At 47.7% G+C, this 23,089-nt stretch overlaps 1 protein-coding gene across 1 annotated transcript; it reads right to left on the bottom strand.

The window, feature by feature from the left end:
* Positions 1–1,010: 1,010 nt before the first annotated feature.
* Positions 1,011–21,937, bottom strand: LOC133905941 (transcription initiation factor TFIID subunit 11-like). Its single transcript, XM_062347756.1, has 5 exons — positions 21,869–21,937; positions 3,010–3,425; positions 2,478–2,567; positions 1,741–1,845; positions 1,011–1,429 (listed from the first exon to the last, which is right to left on the bottom strand). The coding sequence occupies exons 1-3, from the start codon at positions 21,935–21,937 to the stop codon at positions 2,537–2,539; spliced, it is 516 nt and encodes a 171-aa protein (XP_062203740.1). The 3' UTR covers positions 1,011–1,429; positions 1,741–1,845; positions 2,478–2,536.
* Between the last annotated feature and the right edge of the window lie 1,152 nt (positions 21,938–23,089).

Genomic DNA, 23,089 nt, shown 5'->3' with positions numbered 1-23,089 from the left:
GCAGTGGCCACTCGTCAGTTTCTTGATTCCTCGTGGCCACAGTGCCTCTCTGGTTCTTGGATCCTTGTGTTCGCTTTGTCATGGTCCAAAGGAGTTGGTCTACGACTGTAGGAGTAAAATCCCTTTTCCTTCTGCGAGGTCATCATAGGAGGATAGTCCTCGGAGGCTCAGACTCTTCACCTGCCCCTTTCCCTGTCTCTTAAGAATTTCTTGAAGCAGCCGAGTAGGGGACAAGGTACATGCATGGTTGCGACAAAAATTTTCTGTGCAGGATTTGCTTGGCTCAGCAAGAAATGATCGCGGAGGGAGGACGAGTCTATTAATCCGAGATCCGTGGGGAAGTCCGGCCAGAGCCCGCAGGTTCTCCGCATATTGCGCTCCGTTTGTTGCCTGTTTCTTCTCCTAATCATTGGACTTGGGCAATTCTAAGGCATCCCAAGCTGAGCAGCAGTCACAGGCCAAGTATGCCTAGTTGAATGTTTCTCTGCGAGAACCGTGCATCACTGCTTCCGTTGCTTCGTCTAACAGCTAGTATTTTGAAGCGTCCGATCACTCCCGTGAGCTCTCTTGCATTCGTGCACACGCTCATGGATGTCACATAACGCATGTATCCGTACTGGCTAGTACATACTGCAGAGTACACTGAGGCAGCAGGACTGCCTGGACTGGGCATGCCACAAAGAGGATCTCCAAATGGAACAACAGGCGTAAGTGTCGGTCGATTCTGTTCTGGCAAGCGCCACGCGCCCGCGGATCTGCCTTGATCTCAACGAAAGAATCTCAAGCGGATCTGGGATCTGCCGTGAGCCCGTGACCTCTTCCTTTGGATTCTTTTCTAAGGCCAGGCAGAAAGAATTACCTGTCCACCAAATTTATCAGGATTGAAGGGAAACATAGTGCAAAGGAGTCCAGTGGATCATCAACACCAGCTTCTCCAGGAGTTAAACTCAAGCATAAATCAAAGCAAGAAAAATTAACACGACGAAATGGAATACACTTGGCAGATCACAGCTCTGACAATCAAACCAAACGTGTGCTTCATTTCGAACTTAACCCAAGACGACATTGATGTGCACTCCGATACACGCAAGTAAGATGAGAAGATCCAGTCACACGACGCAGTACAAATTGTTAGCCCGAACAATACCTCATGACCAGCGTTTTACTTTATACGCAACACTTTGCACGATTCGTCTTACAGTGCATGAGCCTGCACTTACTATTGTTCTTTGTTTCCCCTAATCGAGTTTTGGTGTGAAGGCGAACGAACAGGGGTGTGGGAGCACACAGAAAGAGCACGGCCAAATTTCCACAACTGTGTGTTTGGCAGAAAGAGGCATCTAAATCCGGGCTTGGATCAATGGAGATGCTTCTGTTCTAGCGGAAGAGCATAATGGGTCCAGAATCCTCCCTCTCAGTCATAACTATTCTGGCTGCAATACACAATCAAATTGTTAAACAACGCAATGGTCAAGGATGAGGTCAAAGATGTCAGCCTGGCAAAAAGTTTATTAACAAAGAGCCCGTGTTTTCATACGATATCATGAGTTGGGCAGCAGAAATGGACAGTTGGACAGATAAAACTACAGAAGCCAAACTAAAAACATAAAAATGGGTAAATAAGAACAAGTTTGGGCACTTTGCCTATCATGCTCACATAAATACAAAATATCTCATAGATTGACATAATATCTGATAAAATTCCGAAGGAACAAAATAAACATAGAACTACTATAAAACTTGCCTGTTTCAATCAACTCGCCAACAAACATTTTTGCTATTCCTGATACCACAATTGACGTTAGGGATAGAAATCTTTTGACTTCCGGTGATGCCCACTAACAGCTGCAAGTAAACACAATGGATCAACTCCAGAATCTGGCCACAGACCAATTTGAATACCCAGAGAGCAAACACATGAAAACACTTGTCCCTGCCACCTTATCCTTATTTACTCATTATATCAAGAAAATAAAATGAACTCTTGAGAGGATGCTACCATAAGCCTTCTATCCTGCCCATAAATCGCTATGATCATAAATTTTCCAAGCTTTTTAAAATTTTCAAGAAGAGTAATCATGAAGACGAAATCAAGTTCCCAAACAAGGAAAAAAACAACTACAAGTGGCATTCTTATCTAGACTTTCCAAGATAAAGACATGTAGCATATAATGACATCTAGGCATGCTTCATACAAGACATATAGCTAAGAATTCTTTTTCCATAGCAGGGCAAAAATAAGATATATGCTTTAGTAGTCTGTCAGTATAAGACCTAAGATTCCACAACAATGTGTTTATGTGAATAGTACACTAAAGATCAAGAAGGCCAAATATCCACACTATAAGCACATATTCCCTAACAAATTGAAAAAGGTGAGGCACATTGAGATAAATATGAAATATGGATGATGCATCAGAACAAATTAATCAATTTCTATGAATAAGTTAATTTTAATGCAAGTGATGAGGTCATACCCTTTTCATGTTAGATTTGGAATCCAGATCTCCGAAACGTGCGACTCATACCGGTTCATCTACTCTTCTGTAAATTGGGACAGTATAGCACTGACAAAGGAGACAGTCAGAACATACATAAAATTTGGTATCTATAGTAGACTATAAGCCCTTCCATCTAAGGTCGATATAAATCCTCGCGCAGAAAAAAAGAAAGGAAAACAAACTGTATCTGACACTACATAGCACAAGTCAGGATAAACATCACTTTCCAATTCGCAGATCATCAGTTATACAAGTCTATCTTTGAACAAACACTATACAAAAATTGACGGTGAATGACGTTAACTTAGTAAATTCGACCAAGCATCTGGATTACATGCATATATTTGCTTTGTAATGGTAACCATCAGCATAGGCAGAATTAGGGTTCGCTGATTTGCTGATCCACAAACGCATACATTTATCAAAGAAATCAACTAGGAATATGAAAACCAATGAATTTCAACCACAAATAAGCCAAACAACAGGGAACGCATAATCAGGCACTAACTTCATCTTGGCGAGCTTGTCGGGGTCGCCGGTACTGGAGGGGAGCTTCTCGAGGTCGACCTCCATGTGTTCCTCGCCGTCGTCATCCTGCTCCTTCTGGACCGGCCCCTTGGCCCTGGCCGCGGCCCCGGGGAGCGACGCAGGGGCCGCGGCAACAGACAAAGGCCGCTGCCGCGGCACGGCGCGCGGGCCGCCGCCGTCGTAGTCGTAGGCATCCTCCTCGGGCGGCGCCGGCGACTCCGGCGTCGAGTCCTGCTCCTCGACGGCCACCTCGAAGGTGGACGCGCGAGATGGGTCGCGCGGCTCGCGACCGGCGGACGGAGAGGCGGGGAGTGGGGGGGGGGGGGGGCGGGGAAGATAGGCGGAAACGGCCCGAGAGGAAGGAGTCTGGACTCTGGAGGCCGGTGCCGTGCTGCCCTGGGTTGGCGTTGGCGGTGGGCTTTTGGCTTCTCGGACGTTTCGGCGCGCGTGGCGTGGGCCTCCGCTCACGTCGGTGCGCGCGGCCGCGCCGAGTGGGATTGGTGAGTTATATATATATATATATATTTTTTTTATTAAAAACTTAAATAAATAGATTCTCCGTAGAAGAAATTGCAAAACTAGACGTCTGCATCTCTCTGAGAGAGCGGTTAGGCCTCCCACACTCTCAGGGGGCGGTTACCGCCCCCTCAGAGGGTGGGTACTGCCTACCCGCCCGAGCCCCCTTCCTTACCGTCTCCTGAGGGGGTGTGTAGGGGTCCTTACCGCCCTCTCAGGGGACGGTAAGGGACCTTCTGCCCGCCGCGCTTGGCTGCCCCCCCTCCACACCCGACCTCTTCTATAAAAGGGGGGAAATTAGCCTAAAATGTCATTTTATTCAGAAAAAAGAAAAAGTTGAGAAGATGGAGGAGAAGAGAGGAGAGGAGAGGGGAGGAAGAGAGCCCGGCGAAGCCCTGCTGCATTTGAGTCGTGGATTTGAAGATTATTTTTGGGTAAGTTTTTTTCTTTTTATTGTTGTTAATTAGTGCAATAGTAGTATATGATATAGGTTTTAGACATGTACGACTTAGGGTTTAGAAAATTATCAAATTTACTTAGAAAATTGTACGATAGCAGTGAAATATAGAATAATATTTTTAGTATATTATTTTTACTATATTAGGGTTGTAATGTGCGACGTAAGAGGTAGCAGTATATGATAATTTGCGAACCTAGGATGTAGCATTTAGAAATTATTTTATCCGATAATTAGAAATATAGTTTGTTGGTCTTAACATTGGTTATGTTTATGGGTATTTTCAGGGATAACAGATAAATTAATTTTTCAGATATATTATGGTGAGGGTGAAATTAGGTACGATGCTAACGGTGTAGATCTGTCTGGATTTCGTCATGTCATGAAGGGTCTTAGTAAAGCTAATGAGAGGACCATTGTGGGTGTATGCAAATGGCTCATGCGGTTTTTCCAACTGGATCCGCAGCAACATGAACTAAAGTTGAAAGCTGCCATCAGCCGTGCTAGTCATGGATACTTTGGTGAGCTTATTCCCATCGAAGCCACGTCAAGTTGGAGGCAATATGTAGATATATCTTGTGAACGTGGCCTGCCGCTGGCTTTGTTAGCTGAGGCGTACCTGAAAGATCAAACTGAGGTGAACTATGCGGAAGCAGTAGCAGGACCAAGTGAGGCAGTGGAAGATAAATCAGAGGTGGCTAATGTCGGGTCCAGGGAGGATGTTGGTGATATTCCAGAGCTGCAACCGATGGGTGTAGCTGATGAAGGGGAGCACATCCCTAGCATCATTGAAGATATGGATTTGGAGGATGAAGAGTTGGAGAAAGGCCTTGCCAATGGGGATTCGTCTAACGAGGAGAGTGATGCTCCAGTTCCTGCAGAGTGGAGGGATCATGAATTTTCGAAGTTGGTGGTTAGCGAGGCTGACCGGACACCGTGGTAGTACTATGAGAACGAGGTGTCACAGGGTGCTATGTACCATACAAAGGAGACAGTTATTGATGCAGTAAAATTCTGGTCGTTGTCTCTTCGGAGGCAATTCAAGGTTGTTAAATCCAGTAAAAGGGAGTACGATGTGAAGTGTTTGGTGCCGCAGTGTCCTTGGCGGGTGCACGTATTTAGAGGGAAATGGGTAGACTACTGACAGTGCTCAATAGTTAAGGAACATAATTATCACATTGAGGAAATAGAGTTCGCCCACAGAAACCTGTCATCTGCCTTCATTGCAAATGTTATGTACGAGGAGATTGTGGACAACCTAAGGTATGAGCCACGATCAATAATCCGTACTATTAAGCAAAGGTTCCAGTACACAATAAACTATGTGAAGGCATGGAGGGCGAAACAAAAGGCTATTGAGATGAGGTTTGGAACATATGAAGATTCATATCACAATCTACCTCGTCAATTAGCCACAATTTGTGGAAGAAACCCAGACAGCTACTATGATATCAAGCATTACCCCTCTACTGATGCGGAGTACAGCAGGAAAAGAGTGTTGCAGTGTGCTTTCTTTGCATTTGCTGCAACTATCAAAGCATTTTGATATTGCCGACCCATCATATGCCTAGATGGAACATTCCTGACTGGGAAGTACAAAGGGCACCTGGTTGCGAGGACGCTTATGCCGTACGCCAGGTTGATAGCGGATGCTGATGGGGAAGAGGTACCGTAGTTCAGTTGGGCATCTGCTGTCCTTGCTGCGACATATCGGGCGCTCTGCGACGCGTGCGCGAAGAAAGAGCCACTAGCCACTTTTGCCGGGTGTCCACTTCTTCCGCAGCTGTGGTCATACGAGCGTTTCGCCATAGGCAGGCCAATGGTGGACCGCTCCCTGTACCCCGAAGAATGGTACGGCGAGCCGGACGAGGACGCGCCTACTATGGCCTCGATGTGGTGCCGTCGTCGGGTACGTATTTCATATTAACACTTTGATTCGTGCTCTTTTTCCCTCTAACAATTTGTAACGATGTTTGTCATGCAGCCACACTAGCCGCATGAGCAGCCTCGCAGCGCTTACGAGCATTTTCATACCCAGTTCGACAGGCTAAATCCGGACGACGTGGTATGGGAGCCTTACAACATCTTGGCCGTGCAAGGGCGTGCAGGATTGGGTTTGTCACCGTTGTGTATCCACGACGAGGCTTACTGGCTCACGAAGGCGCCGCTTGTCTTCGACATCTACGTCGAAGAATACTCACCGCACCACGTCATGCGGCAGTTTGGTCGTCACCAGGCATTCCCTCTCGTCCACATCCGTACTGTCGGTGTATCAAGAACCGGGGGTCCCTGAGTCCCGAGGCCAGGCCAGCCATCCGTCACGTGTCGCCATCCCGCGAGGTCTCTCCCGCGGGGTAAGGAGAGTTCGAGTCCCGGGAGAAGGTGCTCGGGGCCACAGTCATTGGTCCCCGAGCACCCCAGTTCCCCGATGATCCGCGGAGTCTAAGTACCGGGAAGGAAAGTGCTCGGGCCGGTGCCAGGTCACCCCCGAGCACCCTAGTCCCCCGATGACCAGAAGAGCTAAAGTTTCAGGAGAGAGTGCTCTGGGGTACGAGCAGCAGCCCCCGAGCGCTCGGTTCCCTGAGGTTCCACACAAAGAGTGCTCGGGGCTGCACTTGGCGGTCCCCGAGCATTCGGTTCCACGAAGGATCATGCAAGAGTGCTCGGGGAGGTGAACAGTACCCCCAAGCACCCGGTACCCCGAAGACAAAGATAGGTATTCCCGGGAGAGAGTGCTCGGGGAGGTGAACAGTTTCCCCAAGCACTCGGTTCCCCGACAACCCAGAGAGGCCCCCGAGGGGCCCACTGATGAGGTGTCCGCCAAACAGAGGTCCGAGGCCGCATTTAATGAGCGTGCATGGCCTGACACATCCAACTGCTCCCGCCGCAGCGTCAGTTCCTGCCATGCTTTGGTAGAGGGGCGTGGGGGTATTAATTGCACGGGTCCCGTCCCGTATCACCCGTACCATCGCAAGGATTGCGTTCCGTCTGCCGCCCTGCTGTGGCAGAGGAACAAGACAGGACGGGCACGCCGGGTTGCTCTGCGGCTGCCCGGTGGGCCCTCTCCATAGCGCCCGTTGCTAGGGCGTTCACAGTGATAGGTGACCGGACGGGCGGCGTTTTTCCTCCCTCCGGTCACTTCGCCCAAAAGAAATGATGACGCCTTTTCCAGTGATGGCGTCTTGGAACTTGTGCCCCCCTCCTTCCCGTTCGGGGCATGTCGTAGCCGGCAAGTGCTTAAAAGAGCCGGTAGCACAGAGGAACAAAGAAAGGAGCCACGAGCCACAAGCAAAAGAAAGAAGGATAGACAACAAAGAGAGAACCAGAGGCCAAATGAGACCCGACCCGAACAAGAGCAACAAGCGTCCAAGCATCAGAGACCGAACCATAGACGAACACAAAGCACAAGACCAGAGCGTAGTTCTAGAAAAGTAAGAGGGAGCTTCAAGCTCTTAGTTAGATCATATTTCTTGTAACCAGCTACATCTTTGAGGGATCTCCCTCAGGACAGTTATTGCATCCATACAGGAGTAGGGTATTACGCCCCCGTGCGGCCCGAACCTGTCTAAACTCCGGTGCATTTACTTCTTTTTGCACTAGGTCATCATCCCCCACCACCGTCCGTTGCATTTACTCTCATTCATTTCTCCGATAAACTTATTCAGTATCATCCGCCCTGCCGAATCTCTAAAAAGGGGTCTCTCGGGATCCCTGCGACAGGAGTTAATCCTCCGACACGTACCGTCCCCGTGCACGTCCACAAGTATTATGCAAAATTACAGTTTTTGTAACCTTCGTTTTACTGTGTCTTATATTTACCGTGGTTCAAATGCAGGTACACACGAAAAAGGCCAGCCAGCTGGCAACCTCTGGGCAGAACGCTTGGCCCCTTACGTGGCAACATGGGCCCAAGCGCCACAGAATGTCGTGGAGGAGGCCCGTTCCCACAACGAGCGGAACTTCAACGAGTACCTACAGTGGTACATTCTACGTACACGCACACGTGTCACCTACACCCCTGAGGGTGTCCGGCCCCACATCGCGTCGACAACGGAGACATACCCGATGAATTGGGACGAGGACGCTGCACTAGCGGTAAGTTTTTCTTTCAAGTCAGTAGTCCATACTCAACAAACAAAACCATATATTGTAATTGTTTATTCTTGTTCGTATCCGCAGGCATATATCATTTATGATGTACATAGGGATGCAGCTGGTGCCATGGATCGCCTCCGGCAAGGGCAGCACCTCAGTGCGTCGGATGTTGCAAGCTTCATCAAGTAGGTTTTCGACAAGACCGCGCGCGCCTTAAAGCTAACCTCCTGCCGATCTACCACAGATGTAGCAGGGGTGCCTCCTAGGTCCAGTGGTGTCCACGCCGAGTCGTCTCAGCGGTCAGATGTGCACCGTCGTTCATCCGTGTCGGCACCCACACGACCCCTTTTACAACGTTATGGAGGCTCGGAGCAACTTGGTACGAATTTTAATTTCGAACAATATTCAACAATATTCGTTAGTCAGGAGGATGAGGCTGGCTCGGACGCCGCATACGACCTCGTTCATGACTTCTTCGGGGGCACACCTGACTACGACGTCCTCCAGCAGTCCTAGGTACCTAGTGCTCCCCTCCGGACACAGCCCACGCAGGACGACCTCGCTTCCTCTGTTGGGAGTGTTACTTTAATGAAGAAGTGACCACACTACGGAACTTTAACCATGACTTGACAACACATGCCTCCTTGCGCAGGCTTTAAACAAGAAGTGACAACACTACCCAGCTTTTTCCAAACAATAAATTACAACATGGATACCAATAAATGTGAAATCTCTGACCATGATCAATGACACAACTTTCCCATTTTTCAAGATGGAATCCGATGCTCCTGCCACCAGCTACACCCCTGCACTCACTCCTTTCTTCAAGAGCGAATCCAATGCTCCTGCCTCCCCCAATTATAAATAGCCGAACCTCCTTACGTTGATGCACCACTCATTTCTCAGATCTCTCAAGTGCAATATCTTCCTCAGCTCCATCAAGCTCACCAAAGAAACATTGGGGGACTACCATACCTGAAGGTTTCGAACCACCAATGTGCTTATGTGGTGATCTTTGTAAGCTCCGCGAGTCGCAGGACATCTCATACACCTATGGGCTGCGCTTCTTCATGTGTGCCAACTACGAGTATGACAAGCCTCAACATGCAACAACTGGTTATCGACTGGTACGACAACAGATTTCAGCCTCATCTCTTCCGATTTTGCACCCTGTTTTACTAACCGCTCATCTTGTTCTATTTGTTTAGTCCCCTCCATTGCTCTGTGATTTTAGTCAATGGCTTGACAATGAGCAAAATGACGCACAGAAGCAGTGTGTCGACATGAACATGAGGTGGAGAAGGGAAGCGTACGCACATCGGAAGTACGAGCAACAACAAGAGGAACTTCGCCTCAAGCGGGAGGAAGAAGAGCGCATGAGGAAGGCGGCGCACGACCGTACCGTGGCTCAGGCTCGGGAGGCTGAGAGGGAAAGGAAGCGGGAGAGAGCCCCCGTGCTAAGGCGGCAGGTCCCGATACCCTCCGAAAGGGAAAGTATCCTAGATGCACTCAGTAGAGAGTATCTAATGTAACCTGATATACTTTTCCTCCCTAAGGCATGTTATGATTAGGATCGGCGCACTAATAAGTAGGTCTTTAGTGCGAACCGTACATGCCACCTTTATTTTCTCATCGTGTCGTCGCGGTTACAGTGTATTATAATATTTTCACCCTATGTTTAATACTATATTTGTCGTCGTTCGCACCCCATACTCACGTAAAATACTGCGAGTGCTAATTACTGATTTTTTATTCTCCGACTATTACATAACCAACTCCAAATTAAAATTCTAAATTTTCTTAAAGCCCTTTTTTATTTCTTGAATTACACAAAAATTACATTTTTAGGGAAAAAAGGCTCTAACCACCCCCTGAGAGAGCGGCAAGGGGGCTAACCTCCTGAGAGGACTGCAGACGTCTAGTTTTACAATTTCTCCTGCGAGGAATCTATTTATTTAAATTTTTAATAAAAAATATAAAAATAAAAAAACGCCGGGATTGGTTAGGGCGTTCGGGGGTTGAGGAAGCCCGCCTGGCAGTGGGCAAGGGCCTAACCGCTCTCGTAAAGGATGGTGCGGTGCGCTCAGGTGTAGCTTATCTGTCCTGTCAGGATAAGCTCTGTCATAGGATGGTAAAAATATAAAGACGGTAAATTATGGGTTTAAAATGCTCGTGTTATTATGATATGTTTATCGTTTTCTTGAAAGAGTTGCAGTACTGCAATTTTTTTATCTTTCCTTTTAGGATAAGCAATTTTTTCTATCGAAATCTATTTATTTAAATATTAATATTAGAAAATGTAAAAATAAAGAAAATCTGCGCCGAGTGGGGCTAGTTTTTGTGAGGCCGCACGCCCGCACCGCACCGCACGGCCCGGTCAGGTGTTGGGCGTGGCGTCTCTTCGGCGCACGAGTTCGTCGCGCGTTATTGGATGGGCCTGAACCGCGCTGCTCGGCACGCGGTGGGCCGACGTGCTTGTATGGGCTGGATCGCGCGTGCCGCGGACGAGGGGTTGGGTCACGGCGTCTGGCGCACTATATATGCTTGCCTCCGGTCCGCGGTTTACACCACCAACGCGAGGGCTCTTATCTCATCAGAGCACGCATGTAGAGCTGATTGGTCGACTCTGCATCCACTAAACCACAGTTGGAGCATGTGCAATCTATCAATGATGATGTTCTCCACTGTAGTCTAGAGTAATCACATCCACATGCTAAGATCCATACTGCGTGACAAATCGATCTACTCCTGCCACTCCAAGTGCCAACAAAATCCTAGCTGAAATTCAGTGTCCACCGTGCCGATTATCTGGCATGATGCTAAAGCCATGGTGATTCAGAGACCGTACGCCAGCACGAGTGCATCAAATTAAGAACTCGCGTGCAAGAGCTAATCCTATCCGGGCAGGAATTTAGGATAGGATTAGCCCCCAGCTTTCGCACAATTCATATCACATGTAGTGGCGCCCTTGTTTACTCCCAGCGCATAAGATTCTCGATCACCCGCTCACCCATTAGACTATGCAACGGATCACATATTTTAGGGCCCCAAATTAGGTGCCATCTGCAGACGACATAAGGGTCCTTTTTTTTGGCCCCGATTATTACTCTCTAAACAATTAACACGCTACATGTCCGTCGTCATCGTGCTCGTTCGTTTTCCTGTCTCCGAGAGTAGAGTGAGTGAATATTCGGCTGTTTCTCTGACCAACTACTCCCGCCATGATTGCTATCTGCGCTCATTCCTCCAATCGGTTCCAGCGCTCATCTCGCTTTCGCGGAAAAGAGATGCCCTGTCGTTGGGATGAGCATATGCCAAATTGCTGTATTGTTTGCGCAGTTAGACCGTGACATGTATCATATTGAACCAAGTAATGCGCCAGTATTATACTCCTGCATCAGACAGACCGTATCTGCAGCTTGGGATCGATCGGATCGTACCTGCAAGCCCTGAGGCAAAAGTTAGAGCTTGGCTTGGCTTGATCTGACCGATGATGCGTCGAGCTGTCTCTCGTGCTGATGCTCCAGGGTGACGGGTGGAGTCTCATGTACTTGATCGCTACTCAGTTATATGGAAAGCGCTTTCTTTTCGAGATCGATGTAGATAAGTATTAGCCTTTGGTTCTTGCTCATTGTGGTGCAATTCTACTTTCTTTTCTTGTGCGATTCCCGTGGCTACGAGCATTGCTATGTCCCTTTTCCATTGTGCGATTCTAATTAGTGGCCATTATGGGGCAATTATTGTCAGTTCGTCTGTGTACTTTGTGCCACGTTTACCAATGCATTTTCAGCGCTTTATACACGGAGCATAATGATCTATATATACTCGTGTCGCAGTTTATTTTAACATTTAACAGGAGAGATAGATAATGACAAAAAAAAAATGCTAACCATGGTCTCCATGGAAGTGCATGGACATTTGGCTCCATTAGTAGCCATACATTCTTGATGTATTATTTCAGCAGCCCGATAAAAGGGCCTGCAAATAAACAATCATTTTTTCCCCTTAGCAATGGTTGACACACAAGACTTGCAAAGTGGACATACAACTGATTAAAGACTACCTGATTTCACTTAACTTTGTTCCACTTCGTTCTAGAGGCTGTTGAGTGCTGAACCTTATTTTATCAGTCAGAAAAGATTAGCTTTGTGCGTAGTTTGTTAAACAGTTGAGGTCATTGGCTAGGCTGTCAAAACTGCAAGCAAAGCCTTCCAATGCGTCTGGAGAATCTTCAATACTAAAACACCAAGTTGGCTGCTGATCGAGGAGAGACTCCATTATTCCGCAAAAAGCTATCTGGCGAAGAGAATATCGCTTTTGCCTAGTTGACACTAAGATTACTGTGCCGAATACAGATAGCTCATTGCGATGAGCATAGTGTTCCGTGCAACAAATACACTACTGCCACTTGCATCCAATCAGTTATCGGCCCATTAACCAAATTATTAATTAAGAAGCGATCGAGCGAAGCATCCAATATATCAGTACTCGATTAGCTAGGTTCTTCTTCTTCGTCTCCTTGTTTGGACTCTGGCGTGCAACGAGCCTATTATATATGGACGAATTTGGTTGGCAGGAGTTGATTAAAACCCCCAGAAAAGCTAGGCAGGTGAGGTCTCGCGCGACGCTCACGGTGGTTGGGCGACGAAAATTTTATGGGAACGTGGCGCTATCGTTGCGTGCGCTGCCGGTCCTATCAGCGGGAAATTGCGCGGGGGTGATTCACCATTTCAGCTCATTGCTGGGTCATCATGCACTAGAAATATCAGGTTGCTGATGAATCATGTCGTCATAGTTGTTGTATATATGTACACTGTATATAAGACTGATTGCATATTAGACTACAGCCAAAGGCGTGTCGTAAGTGTAACTCTTTTTTGACTTTTTGTGTACATTATATTGTACAATTTAGGTTTATATAACTTGCATTGATGCAGTGAGTAGTAGATTACACTGTGCAATTTAGGTTTATATAAAGCGAGTTAGTGGATTACACTTAGTAGCTTACAGGATTAACGAACATGCGAGCTTCCTGCCTCGCCAAAAGCAAAATGAACATGCAAGCTTGCTGGATAAGTATTTATGAACATGTTAGTGAAACAAATCATCAGTAAGTATATATCATGTACTGTGTAGGAAAACCAAAACTAAAGTTATGCTAAATATATAAAAGACCATGATTCCAGCTATGACTGAAAAATATATGGAGGGCTATCTCTCTCTCTCTCTGCGAAATGGGGGAATAATATTGAAAAGGAAGCACATTACATCCCCACCATTTTACAAAGAACACCATGGTACAACAAAAATTAACACACACAACATCTAGGATGCTCCCGTCATCGTCACCATTGCCGGCCACTCCTGCCAAATACCGGAATCAGACCAGGTCCATCTCCCACCTCGACAAGGGACATCAACACTTTAGATCTACCGCAAAAGCTAACACCTCAGCCCATCCGAGGCACATTGATTCTGAAGAAAGGCCATCGACCATCACCTCGGCAAGGAAGGGAGAGGAAGAAAACATCCGACTCCGCCAGCCACAAAGCCGGCGGTTAGAAAGTAGTTCCGCTGCTGCCGAGAACATCGGCAACCCGAAATTCATGCCCATCACAGGGGAAATCGAAGTTTCCCACCCTTCTGCAATGAGGTAGGGAAATAGTAACCTCCTAGGTCTTTCGGAGATGTCGGTGATGAAGTCACCGGCGCCGGAGGCACACTGGAGGAACAAAAGCTTCACTGCACCGCCATCATAGCATACGCCGCCACTAGACCCAATGGTGAAGACACCAAAAATCCCATGCGAAAGAGCCGCCATGGAAAGCCTTAACCTAGCACCTAATTCCTACCAAGATCTACGAATTAGACCTAAAATATACATAATAGACAGCAGAACCCGCTTTCCCTCCCACTTCAGTGCCGGCAAGGCCGCTGGAGAGGAGGGGTAAGCAACGAATTCAACACAGGTGCTAGATTCATCGCTCAGTTGCCTCTCATTACTGTAGTACGGGGAAAGTAGAGGCTTGTTGTGTTGCTGTTATTATACGGAGGGCACTCTCTTGTAGATTTGATCATCAACTCATACTCACCTAAGCTAGCTGCTAAGCACAGTTACTTCTAGAGTATTTGTAAGAAAATAGTTAATACGTACGCCATTTCCCTAAGCTCTTTGATGACAAGGACGTCCTCTCGTACGGATTGGTTGTGCTTCTCACGATCATCCGGTTGACTTCCTTGGTAGGTTAACATCCATTCAACCGCTATGGGATTTGAGAGATTCGACAGTGACGAGAGAGGTGGAAGATGGCGACACACACAGGGCGCATAAGTGAGAGAAAGAGAAATAATTTTCCTACATATGACATTGGGCTTTTCGGGGTAGAACTAACCTAAGTTTTTCGGCTGAAAATTCCCAAAGAAAATGCTAGATGAAATACTGTTTGGTTTCTTAATACACCTTGCACAAACAAGGACATGACGTTTTGGGCAGGTTTTCGGTTAATTTTTTGAAACTTTGACTATGGATAATTTTTTTTTATCAAAATATGTAGTTTTAAAATCAAACGCAAACATTTGTTCTGAAATGAAGTTCCATATTTTGTAACTGTATCAGATTTTTTATAAGTATATTCCAATAAAAATAATTGTCAAAGCTATATTTTGAAGATGATATCATTGTCCAAAATTTTACAATAAGAATAGTTATCAAAGGTGCATTTATAACCGGATGGAGCAATTCCCAATGAGATTATATTTGGTCTGAGCCATGGGCATTAGAGCATTTCCAACCGGTCTCCTATATTTGACTTCTATATCTTTATATAGGGGTTCTCTCTATCCAGACTGATCTTCTATTTCTCTATGCATTCTAACCGGTCTCCTAAATTTGACCCCTTATATTTATCTCATCCATATTTTACTACTTTCCTATAACTATCAAATTAATTCTAATTGCTATATTTCTAATGATTGCAAAATATAAAGTTAATCAAATTCTAGTATTGCAAAATTGTATCATGGCACAGAGGAGGTCGGCCCTCCTGTCGAAGTATTGGGTGAGGGGGCATCTTGACTGAGGGGACCCACGAGGCATATGGCAGCCGATAGGAGATATTTCCTGACCCATTGCCTATTCGCCACCAGGTGGAGACTCGCACCACCAGGGCAAGTCTTACGCAACCAGCCTCCTTGTGATATTATGCGATCCCGAGACCAGTCTCCTAGTGATATTGTGCGATCCCGCAACCAGTCCTTACTGGTCGCAGGGCCAGTCCTTGCTTAACCCGTCTAATCGTATTTATTATTGTCTACTCAAGTATTTTTCTTCGCCAGACAACCTATCCAGTGAACAAAATCATGGTTGACGCAGTTGGGTATTGCCCCATCCCGTAGCATTAAATTTAATGCTACGGGATGAGGCTTTGCGGGCCGACGTGGCGCCGCATGACAGATAGGATAGGGTCTGCAGGACGACCAGGCAAGTGGACGATTTTGCAGGTAGACATGCAGAGAGCAGGGAATATGACCATTTGGTAGACGATCTTGCGGCACACGGCAATGGGACATGCCCGACGTCCAGGGTCCACAAAGGGAGGTGTTCCACGGATGGGACGGGCACGCGTAGCTCTTAGAGCAAGTTGGGATCACCCGGTTCTCTATGATGATGATCCTAGAGTAGAATATCTAGTCAGTCATAGGTCTGCTAAACAGTGCCTACCTGTAAGTTCTCCTTCTCTCTAGTATATAAAGAGAGTAGGACCCGATTTGTAGAGGAACAGAGAAGGATGACTTGTGAAAACTCATCTATAATCAGTTCATAAACTTTGATAACAAAATACACAGGACGTAGGGCTGTTATCCTTCAGGAGGTCTGAACCTGGATAACTCATGTGTTCTTGAGTTCATCACACACGCAAACACACATACACCGCAAGCGTTGTTAACACGCCCCTCGACCGGTATACCCCAGAATTATTGTTAGGGATTAACCCTCGATAGTTGACGTGCTAGGTAGGGGCGCACGTTTTTGCGTTTTGGTAGGTGTTGAATGTTAGATTGGGCTACCTATGGCTGATCCATTGCAACAGTTGAGTCCCGTTCCGAAGACCCTAGTCACTGCGAGGTATTCGTCATGGGATACGACCCAGATGAGCTAGTGTGCTCCAGGTATGGGACACCGAATCAGAGTCCGAAGGCTCCAAGGCTCAACATGAAGTTTTCATGATAGTTCATGCAACGGGGTGTAGCAGAGGCTCTCGTGTTCCGGATGCTAGCAATGATCCCCAGGCCACACGCCCAGAGGGGAACCAGACCGGTACCGAACACAGGGACACTCTGACATAGCCGCAACCACCACAACGTCGCCCAAAGGAGCTGCCGTAGATGACGCGGTCTTTGGTAGTGTCGTCACCAAGGCTGTCCTGCCGCACAAGTGCTGGGGGCTCCCCCCTCGTGATGTGTCGCCACTTTGCCCTCGATAGCTTGACTATGAGGCCATGATGTCTGCACAGAATTTGCACCATACGAATGCTTCTTAGTCACCCATCGATAGCAGTACCAGAGGGTTCTCCACTAGCACCATGGTTGCATGATCTCGCCCCCCTAGTTGAGATTGTCCGACGCTAAACTGCGGCGGCAAACACCACGTCTGTCGAGACTCGTGGTAGGCCTCATGGCATTTAAGATCTTGTCCTCTCTCGGTAACGGGGAGAGCCAAGAGACCCATGTCGCATCGGGATAGACAACCCTCTAACCTATGTGACTCTCTATGCCAACGCAACCTCCACGGCGTGATCCAGAGCCAGTTAGCCACCTGAGAGCAGGAGGATCGGGCCCAGCGAGAGCAAGAAAAGGGCAAGCAGCCCTACCACTCACCTCCCCTACGCAGGGAGGCGTCCGATTCCTCCATCTCACCCCTAGGACCATGTGACCATCGTCTCTCTTCCTGAGCACGCGCCATCACCCATCAACGGGTGACTCCCCATTGCAGAACGGGGTGTAACACCCTATCAGCCCGGTTACTAGATGTGCATTGACCGGACAAGAACCGGCCAGTCCTAGCTGAAAGTATGATGGCCCAATCAACCCTGAGGAGTTCTTGTAGATCTACACCACCATGGTGCAGGCCCTGGGAGGCCATGGGAAAGTCATGACCAACTACTTCCCGACCGCCTTGATAGGTTTAGCCTGGTCCTAGCTTATGAACCTCCCCCGTGAGTCGGTTCACTCCTGGGAGGATCTGTGCAACCAGTTTATCACCAACTTCCAGGGGATCTATGCCCAACTCGAGGTCGAGTACGACCTGTACTAGGTCAAGTAGCGAAAAGGTGAGTCATTGCGAGACTTCATCTGACGCTTCATCGAGCGCCAAAATACCATTATAAAGATCACGTGTGAATCCATGGTCATAGCATTCAAGAGAGGGATCAGAGACCAAAAGATGGTTGAGAAGCTAGCCACAAAGCAAATTTGAAGCACTACCGAGCTCTTTGAGCTCATAGACAAGTGTGCACAGGCCGCTGAGGCCCAAGAGGATCAAATTGATGCTAGGTCATGGCCGACCTCCAACCATCCCGCCTCCTCCAAAGGGGTCAGCCGGAAGGAGAAAAAGAGGAACAAACACAAGGAAGGACCATCTAACGTCATGGCAGTTGAGTAGACTGGCCAACCACGTCAGCGCTTTGAGAAAAAAGAAGGGGAAGAAGCGTTGTGGCTACTGCCAGATCCACCGCACAGATACCCATGACCTGACTGAGTGTAAGGTTATGCAGGGCATCATCGACAAGGAACTTGGAGAGCATAAATCCAGGCATGACGAGGATGGGGCCAACCCCAACTATTCGACACTAGGGTACTAGCAGACCGATCACATGGTCCACCACATCTTCAGGGGTGCCGGATATATTCCTCAAATAGGGAATACAAGTCGGTGGTCCGAGAAGTGTGGGCGACCACGCCAGACCCAAGCCCATGTATGAAGTGGTCAGAGGTGCCACTTACCTTCAGTCAGGTCGACCACCCCACGAGTGTCAAGTAACCTGGCCACTACCCTATTGTGGTCAAACCCACCATTCAAAACATCCGACTGGGTCACGTGCTGATCAATGGAGGGAGCTCCTTCAACCTCCTCTTCACCGACGCGTTGTACGCCCTACAAATCCCAAGGTGCACATTGAAACCATCTCCCCTCTTCTTTGATATTACCCTGGGCTCTTCGGCTAAACCCTTAGGGCAGGTCGAACTTCCCATCACTTTCGGCTTGCCGAGCAACTTCAAGACTAAAAAGGTCCTGTTTGATGTGGTGGACTTCAGGACCTCTTATAACGTGATCCTGGGGCGACCAATGATGGCCCATTTCATGGCCATCGCCCACTACGCGTATCAGGCGATCAAGATCTCCAGTTCGACCGGGGCCATCACCATCTTTGGCAACGCAAAGACGGCCTTGAACTGCAATAAGAGGAGCCTCAACATGGTCGAGCTAACTCCCTGGTCGTAGCCGGAGAACGCTACACCTAGTAGTCGCCCAATGAAGGTCCATGTTGCTGCCAGCCAGGATGAGTGGCTCAAGGTAGTATGCCTCGATGACTTCGACTCATCCAGGACGATCCAAATAGAGGTCAGGATGGACCCCAAATAGGAACTCATGCTCATCACTTTCCTCAGGGCGAATGTGAACGTCTTTTCTTGTAGATCGTCTGATATACCCGGAGTTCCTAGGGACATGATCGAGTACAAGTTTTCAATACGAACTGACACGCGACCAGTCAAATAAATGGTTTGTCGGTTCACAGCCAACCGAAAGGAAGCACTTCGTGAGGAGATCGACAAGCTCCTAGAAGCAGGCTTCATCCGAGAAATACATTACCTAGAGTGGCTGGCTAACCCAGTCATGGTCCAAAAATACAATGGTAAGTGAAGGATGTGAGTCAATTTCACTTACTTCAACAAGGCATGCCCGAAAGATCTCTTCCATCTACCTCAGATCGATTAGCTTGTTGACTCAATCGCTGGCAGTGATCTCCTAAGCTTCTTAGATGCCCGTTTTGGGTACCACCAGATTAGAATTTATAGGAAAGATGAGGAGAAGACTGCTTTTGTAACACCCTTTAGGGTCTTTTGCTATGTAAAAATACCTATTGGTTTAAAAAGTGCCGGTGCCACTTACCAGTGTTGTATTCAGGTCATTTTTCGACCATAGCTCGGTAGAAACATCGAGGTGTATGTCGATGATGTGGTCATGAAAAGTAGAACCCGGGATGACCTGGTCGCGGACCTTCAGGAAACGTTTGACAACCTTCGGAAGTACCACATGAAGCTAAACTCTAAGAAGTCCACATTCCATCGGGGAAGTTGCTCGGGTTCCTCGTTTCCAATCAAGGAATGGAGGCAAAACCTGACAAGATCAGAGCCATCGACCAGATGAAATCCCCGACCAGGCTAAAAGAAGTCCATAAACTAACAGGATATATGGCAGTATTGAGCATATTCATCTCAAGGCTAGGAGAGAGGGGGTTGCCGCTCTTCAAACTCTTGAAGAGGAGTGACCACTTCCGTTGGATCCTAGAAGTAGAAATGACCCTCCAAGATCTAAAAAGGTACCTCTCCTCCCCTCCCATACTGACCGCACCTCGACCAAACGAGAAGCTCTTGCTCTATGTTGCAGCTACCCCATAGGTCATGAGCATAGTACTGTGTGTCGAGCGATAATGTCTTCAGCGACCAGTGTACTATGTCAGTGAGGTCCTATACGACATGAAGACTCAACACCCATAGACTCAAAAGCTGCTATACACCATTCTGATGGCTTGTCGCAAGCTCTTGCACTATTTCCAGGCCCATAAAATCAAGGTAATCTCCTCGCTCCCTAATTAGAGAAATTCTACACGATAGGGATGCAACGGGAAGAACAACAAAGTGGATAGTAGAGCTTGGGGAGTTCGATCTTCAGTTTGTCCCCCGAACGGCTATCAAGTCCCAAGCACTGGTCGATTTTATGGCTGAGTGATCTTTCTTTGAGCCCGAGCAGATATAATGACTAGAGGCAGACAAGCACTGGACCATGCACTTTGATGGATCATTCATGTTGAAGGGAGCGGGGGCTGGAGTGGTCCTGACCTCACCAACAGGCGACATCCTCAGGTATGTAGTTCAATTATATTTTTTAGCCACTAACAATATTACGGAATATGATGGCCTCTTGTCTGGAATGCGAGCAGTCTCCACACTTGGGATTAAACTCCTGTCAACAATAGGGGACTCACTGCTGGTTGTTAACCAAGTGCATAAGGAGTTTCAGTGATCAGATCCAATAATGATAGCATACCTCGCCGAAATGAGAAGACTGGAGTGATGCTTTTTCGGTTTTGAAGTCAAGCAAGTCTCTCGCAAGGACAACTTCCTAGCCGATGAGTTAGCTCGTCTAGCTTCTCGCGAACCTGTCCTGGTTGAAATTTTTGAAGAAAGACTCACACGACCATCCACCACGCTCTCGAGCCAAGGTGAAGGGGATGATCCGCTTGGAAAGAGAGCACCAGAGGTAACACCTTTGGAGGCAACGCCTCCTTCAGTGCTATCAACCTTGGGTGACCATCATGTGGTCGCCCTACTCGATTCGGATACGACCTGGATAGATCAGATCACAAACTACCTTCAGAATTGAGCAATCCCTGACGATGACACGTCAACAGAAAATGTCTCACGGTAAGCTCGCAGATCCTCCCTGGTAGAGAGACACCTTTACCACCGGGGGAGCAACTGCCTTTTACTGAAATGCATCACTCAGGAAGAGGGAGCACAATGCTCTCTGTTATCCACAAAGACATATGTGGTAGCCACGCTTCGTACCGTACTCTGATTGAAAAAGTGTTATGGCAAGGATTTTATTAGCCCACTGCCCTCCAGGATACTTGCGAGCTGGTGAAACGGTGCGAGTAATGTCAGTACCATGGCCGACAAACCAACCTACCAGCCTAAGCACTACAAACTATACCACTCTCTTGGCCTTTCGCTATCTGGGGCTCGATATTGTGGGATCTTTCCTTAAAGCCCTAGACAGTTTTGAATTCCTGTTCGTGGCAATGGACAATTTCACCAAGTAGATAGAGGCCGAGCCCATCAGGAAGATCACCGCCGTAGCATCGATTAAGTTCATATGAAGGCTGGTTGTGCGCTTTGGCAGTCCAAATCATATAGTTACGAACAATAAGACTTAGTTTGTCAGTAATGCTTTCCAGGACTACTGCGAAGAGATCAGAACCAAAGTTTGCTATGTGTCGGTGGTAGACCCATAGAGCACCGGACAAGTCAAAATGGCAAATAGGATGATATTGCAAGGGATCAAAACCCGGGTCTTTGATCAGCTTAAAAGCTATTCAGGACACTGGGTGGACAAACTACCCACAATACTTTGGTCGTTGCGAACGACTCCTAGTAAGGCTACATCTGTAACCCCTTTCTTCCTTGTTTTTGGTGCAGAGGCAATGCTTTCCTCCAAGATCGCTGTTTAGTTGCCTTGAGTGGCCAACTACTTGGACGACGATCAAGTGGTGCGATGAGATGATGATGTAAATCTGATCGAAGAGTTTCGCAAGCGTGCTCTAATTTGAGCTACCCGATATCAACAAAGCCTCAAACGCTATCACAACCGTAAGGTGTGGGAGTAGAGACTGGTCGTAGGCGATCTTGTCCTTAGGCATATTCAGAATAAAGCCGGTCGGAATAAACTCTCCTCCCAGTGGGAAGGGCTGTACAAAGTAGTCGATGTCACCCGACCTGGTGCAATAAAGCTAGCCATGTTGGACGACCGTGAATTGCACAGCTCCTGAAACAGCGCCATGTTATGCAAGTTCTATGTGTAGGGTTGCTTGGAGACAGGCATGTTTCTCTATTTTGTAGAACATTCCGGACGAGCGTGAAATATGATTTATAAGTTTTTAAGTTTAAAAGACCAGACTCTCTGTTTTTGTAGGATTTTACGACCAATGTCAGATCCCTGCCAGATTGGCTCTCCGACCAAAACACATGACAATGCTCGACGGCCACTACGGGACCTAATGACTAGGAATTTAAAACGACTAGATGGCCGAGAGCTCTAGAACAATGTGGGATCATTACTTGCACACTGTCAAAGGTGTGAACGGCTCAGGATAACAACCACAAGGCCATAAGTCCCCGCTTGAGTTAGACGTTGTTCGCCACCGAGGGACTTGTCATGCTAAGCGATATCCTGTGCTTCGAAAGCCTAACTAACGACTAGGGCGGAACAATCAGAGCCTACTCGCCATGACAACATAGGGAAAACTCTCTAAACACTTTGAATAGTGGTTCAAACCAGACGGTCCAAAAACCACGGGATTCCTGCGTGGCTTACCGACCATCAACGAGGCTTTCAAAAAGGGCCGGAACAAGGGTGGACATCATAAGACCCTAGTATTTTCTTTCAAAAATAAGATAGATACATGCGGATCGAATACATTCGATCGAACTTACTATCCTATTACATATTTTTTCTTTCCCTTTTGACTAACGTGGCTAGCGCAAGGTGGACCGAAAGGATCCTCCTAACTCTTACAAGTAGTGAAGATCCACCACCTTCAAGAGTTCAGAAGTATGCGGACCCCTACTTGCCCTTGAACGAGTCGAGGAACCTCTTATACTATTCCTTGGGATAACAGCCGGTTGCCCCGGGAATCGAACGATGGCCTGTGTATGGGTCGAGTTGGGTAGCTGGTGTGAAGACCCTACTGGAGCTACTGACTAGTGCTAACGAACCTGGATGACCCTCCTTCTACTCTTCCTCCGTCTTCTCCTCTTCGTCAGTCTCCTTCTTCAGAAGGTCGTAGTCAATCTCCTTCTCCTCGTCCGAGATGTCGGTAACCTCGATTGGAGCAACCGCTCGAGCGGGAGTGGCAGGGGAGACCCTCTCTATAGTGAGGGAAGTACGATGGTGGCCGGCTCCAACTCTACAAGCAGGACCTTGAGATTGTCT

The sequence above is a fragment of the Phragmites australis genome, chromosome 2, assembly GCF_958298935.1.
Source record: "Phragmites australis chromosome 2, lpPhrAust1.1, whole genome shotgun sequence".
Taxonomy (NCBI): domain Eukaryota; kingdom Viridiplantae; phylum Streptophyta; class Magnoliopsida; order Poales; family Poaceae; genus Phragmites; species Phragmites australis.
Note: the sequence above shows the minus strand (reverse complement) of the source record. Positions and strands in the feature narration are given on the sequence as shown.

Bases quoted from the DNA above. Each gene is read 5' to 3' on its own strand.
- LOC133905941 (XM_062347756.1), bottom strand. From the start codon at position 21,937: ATGGCGCTGTTTCAGGAGCTGTGCAATTCACGGTCGTCCAACATGGCT. The intron at 3,426-21,868 runs GTGACATCGACT...ACGCCAACCCAG, and splicing joins GCTTTATTGCACCAGGTCGG to GGCAGCACGGCACCGGCCTC. The intron at 2,568-3,009 runs GTTAGTGCCTGA...CTCCTTTGTCAG, and splicing joins GACAAGCTCGCCAAGATGAA to TGCTATACTGTCCCAATTTA.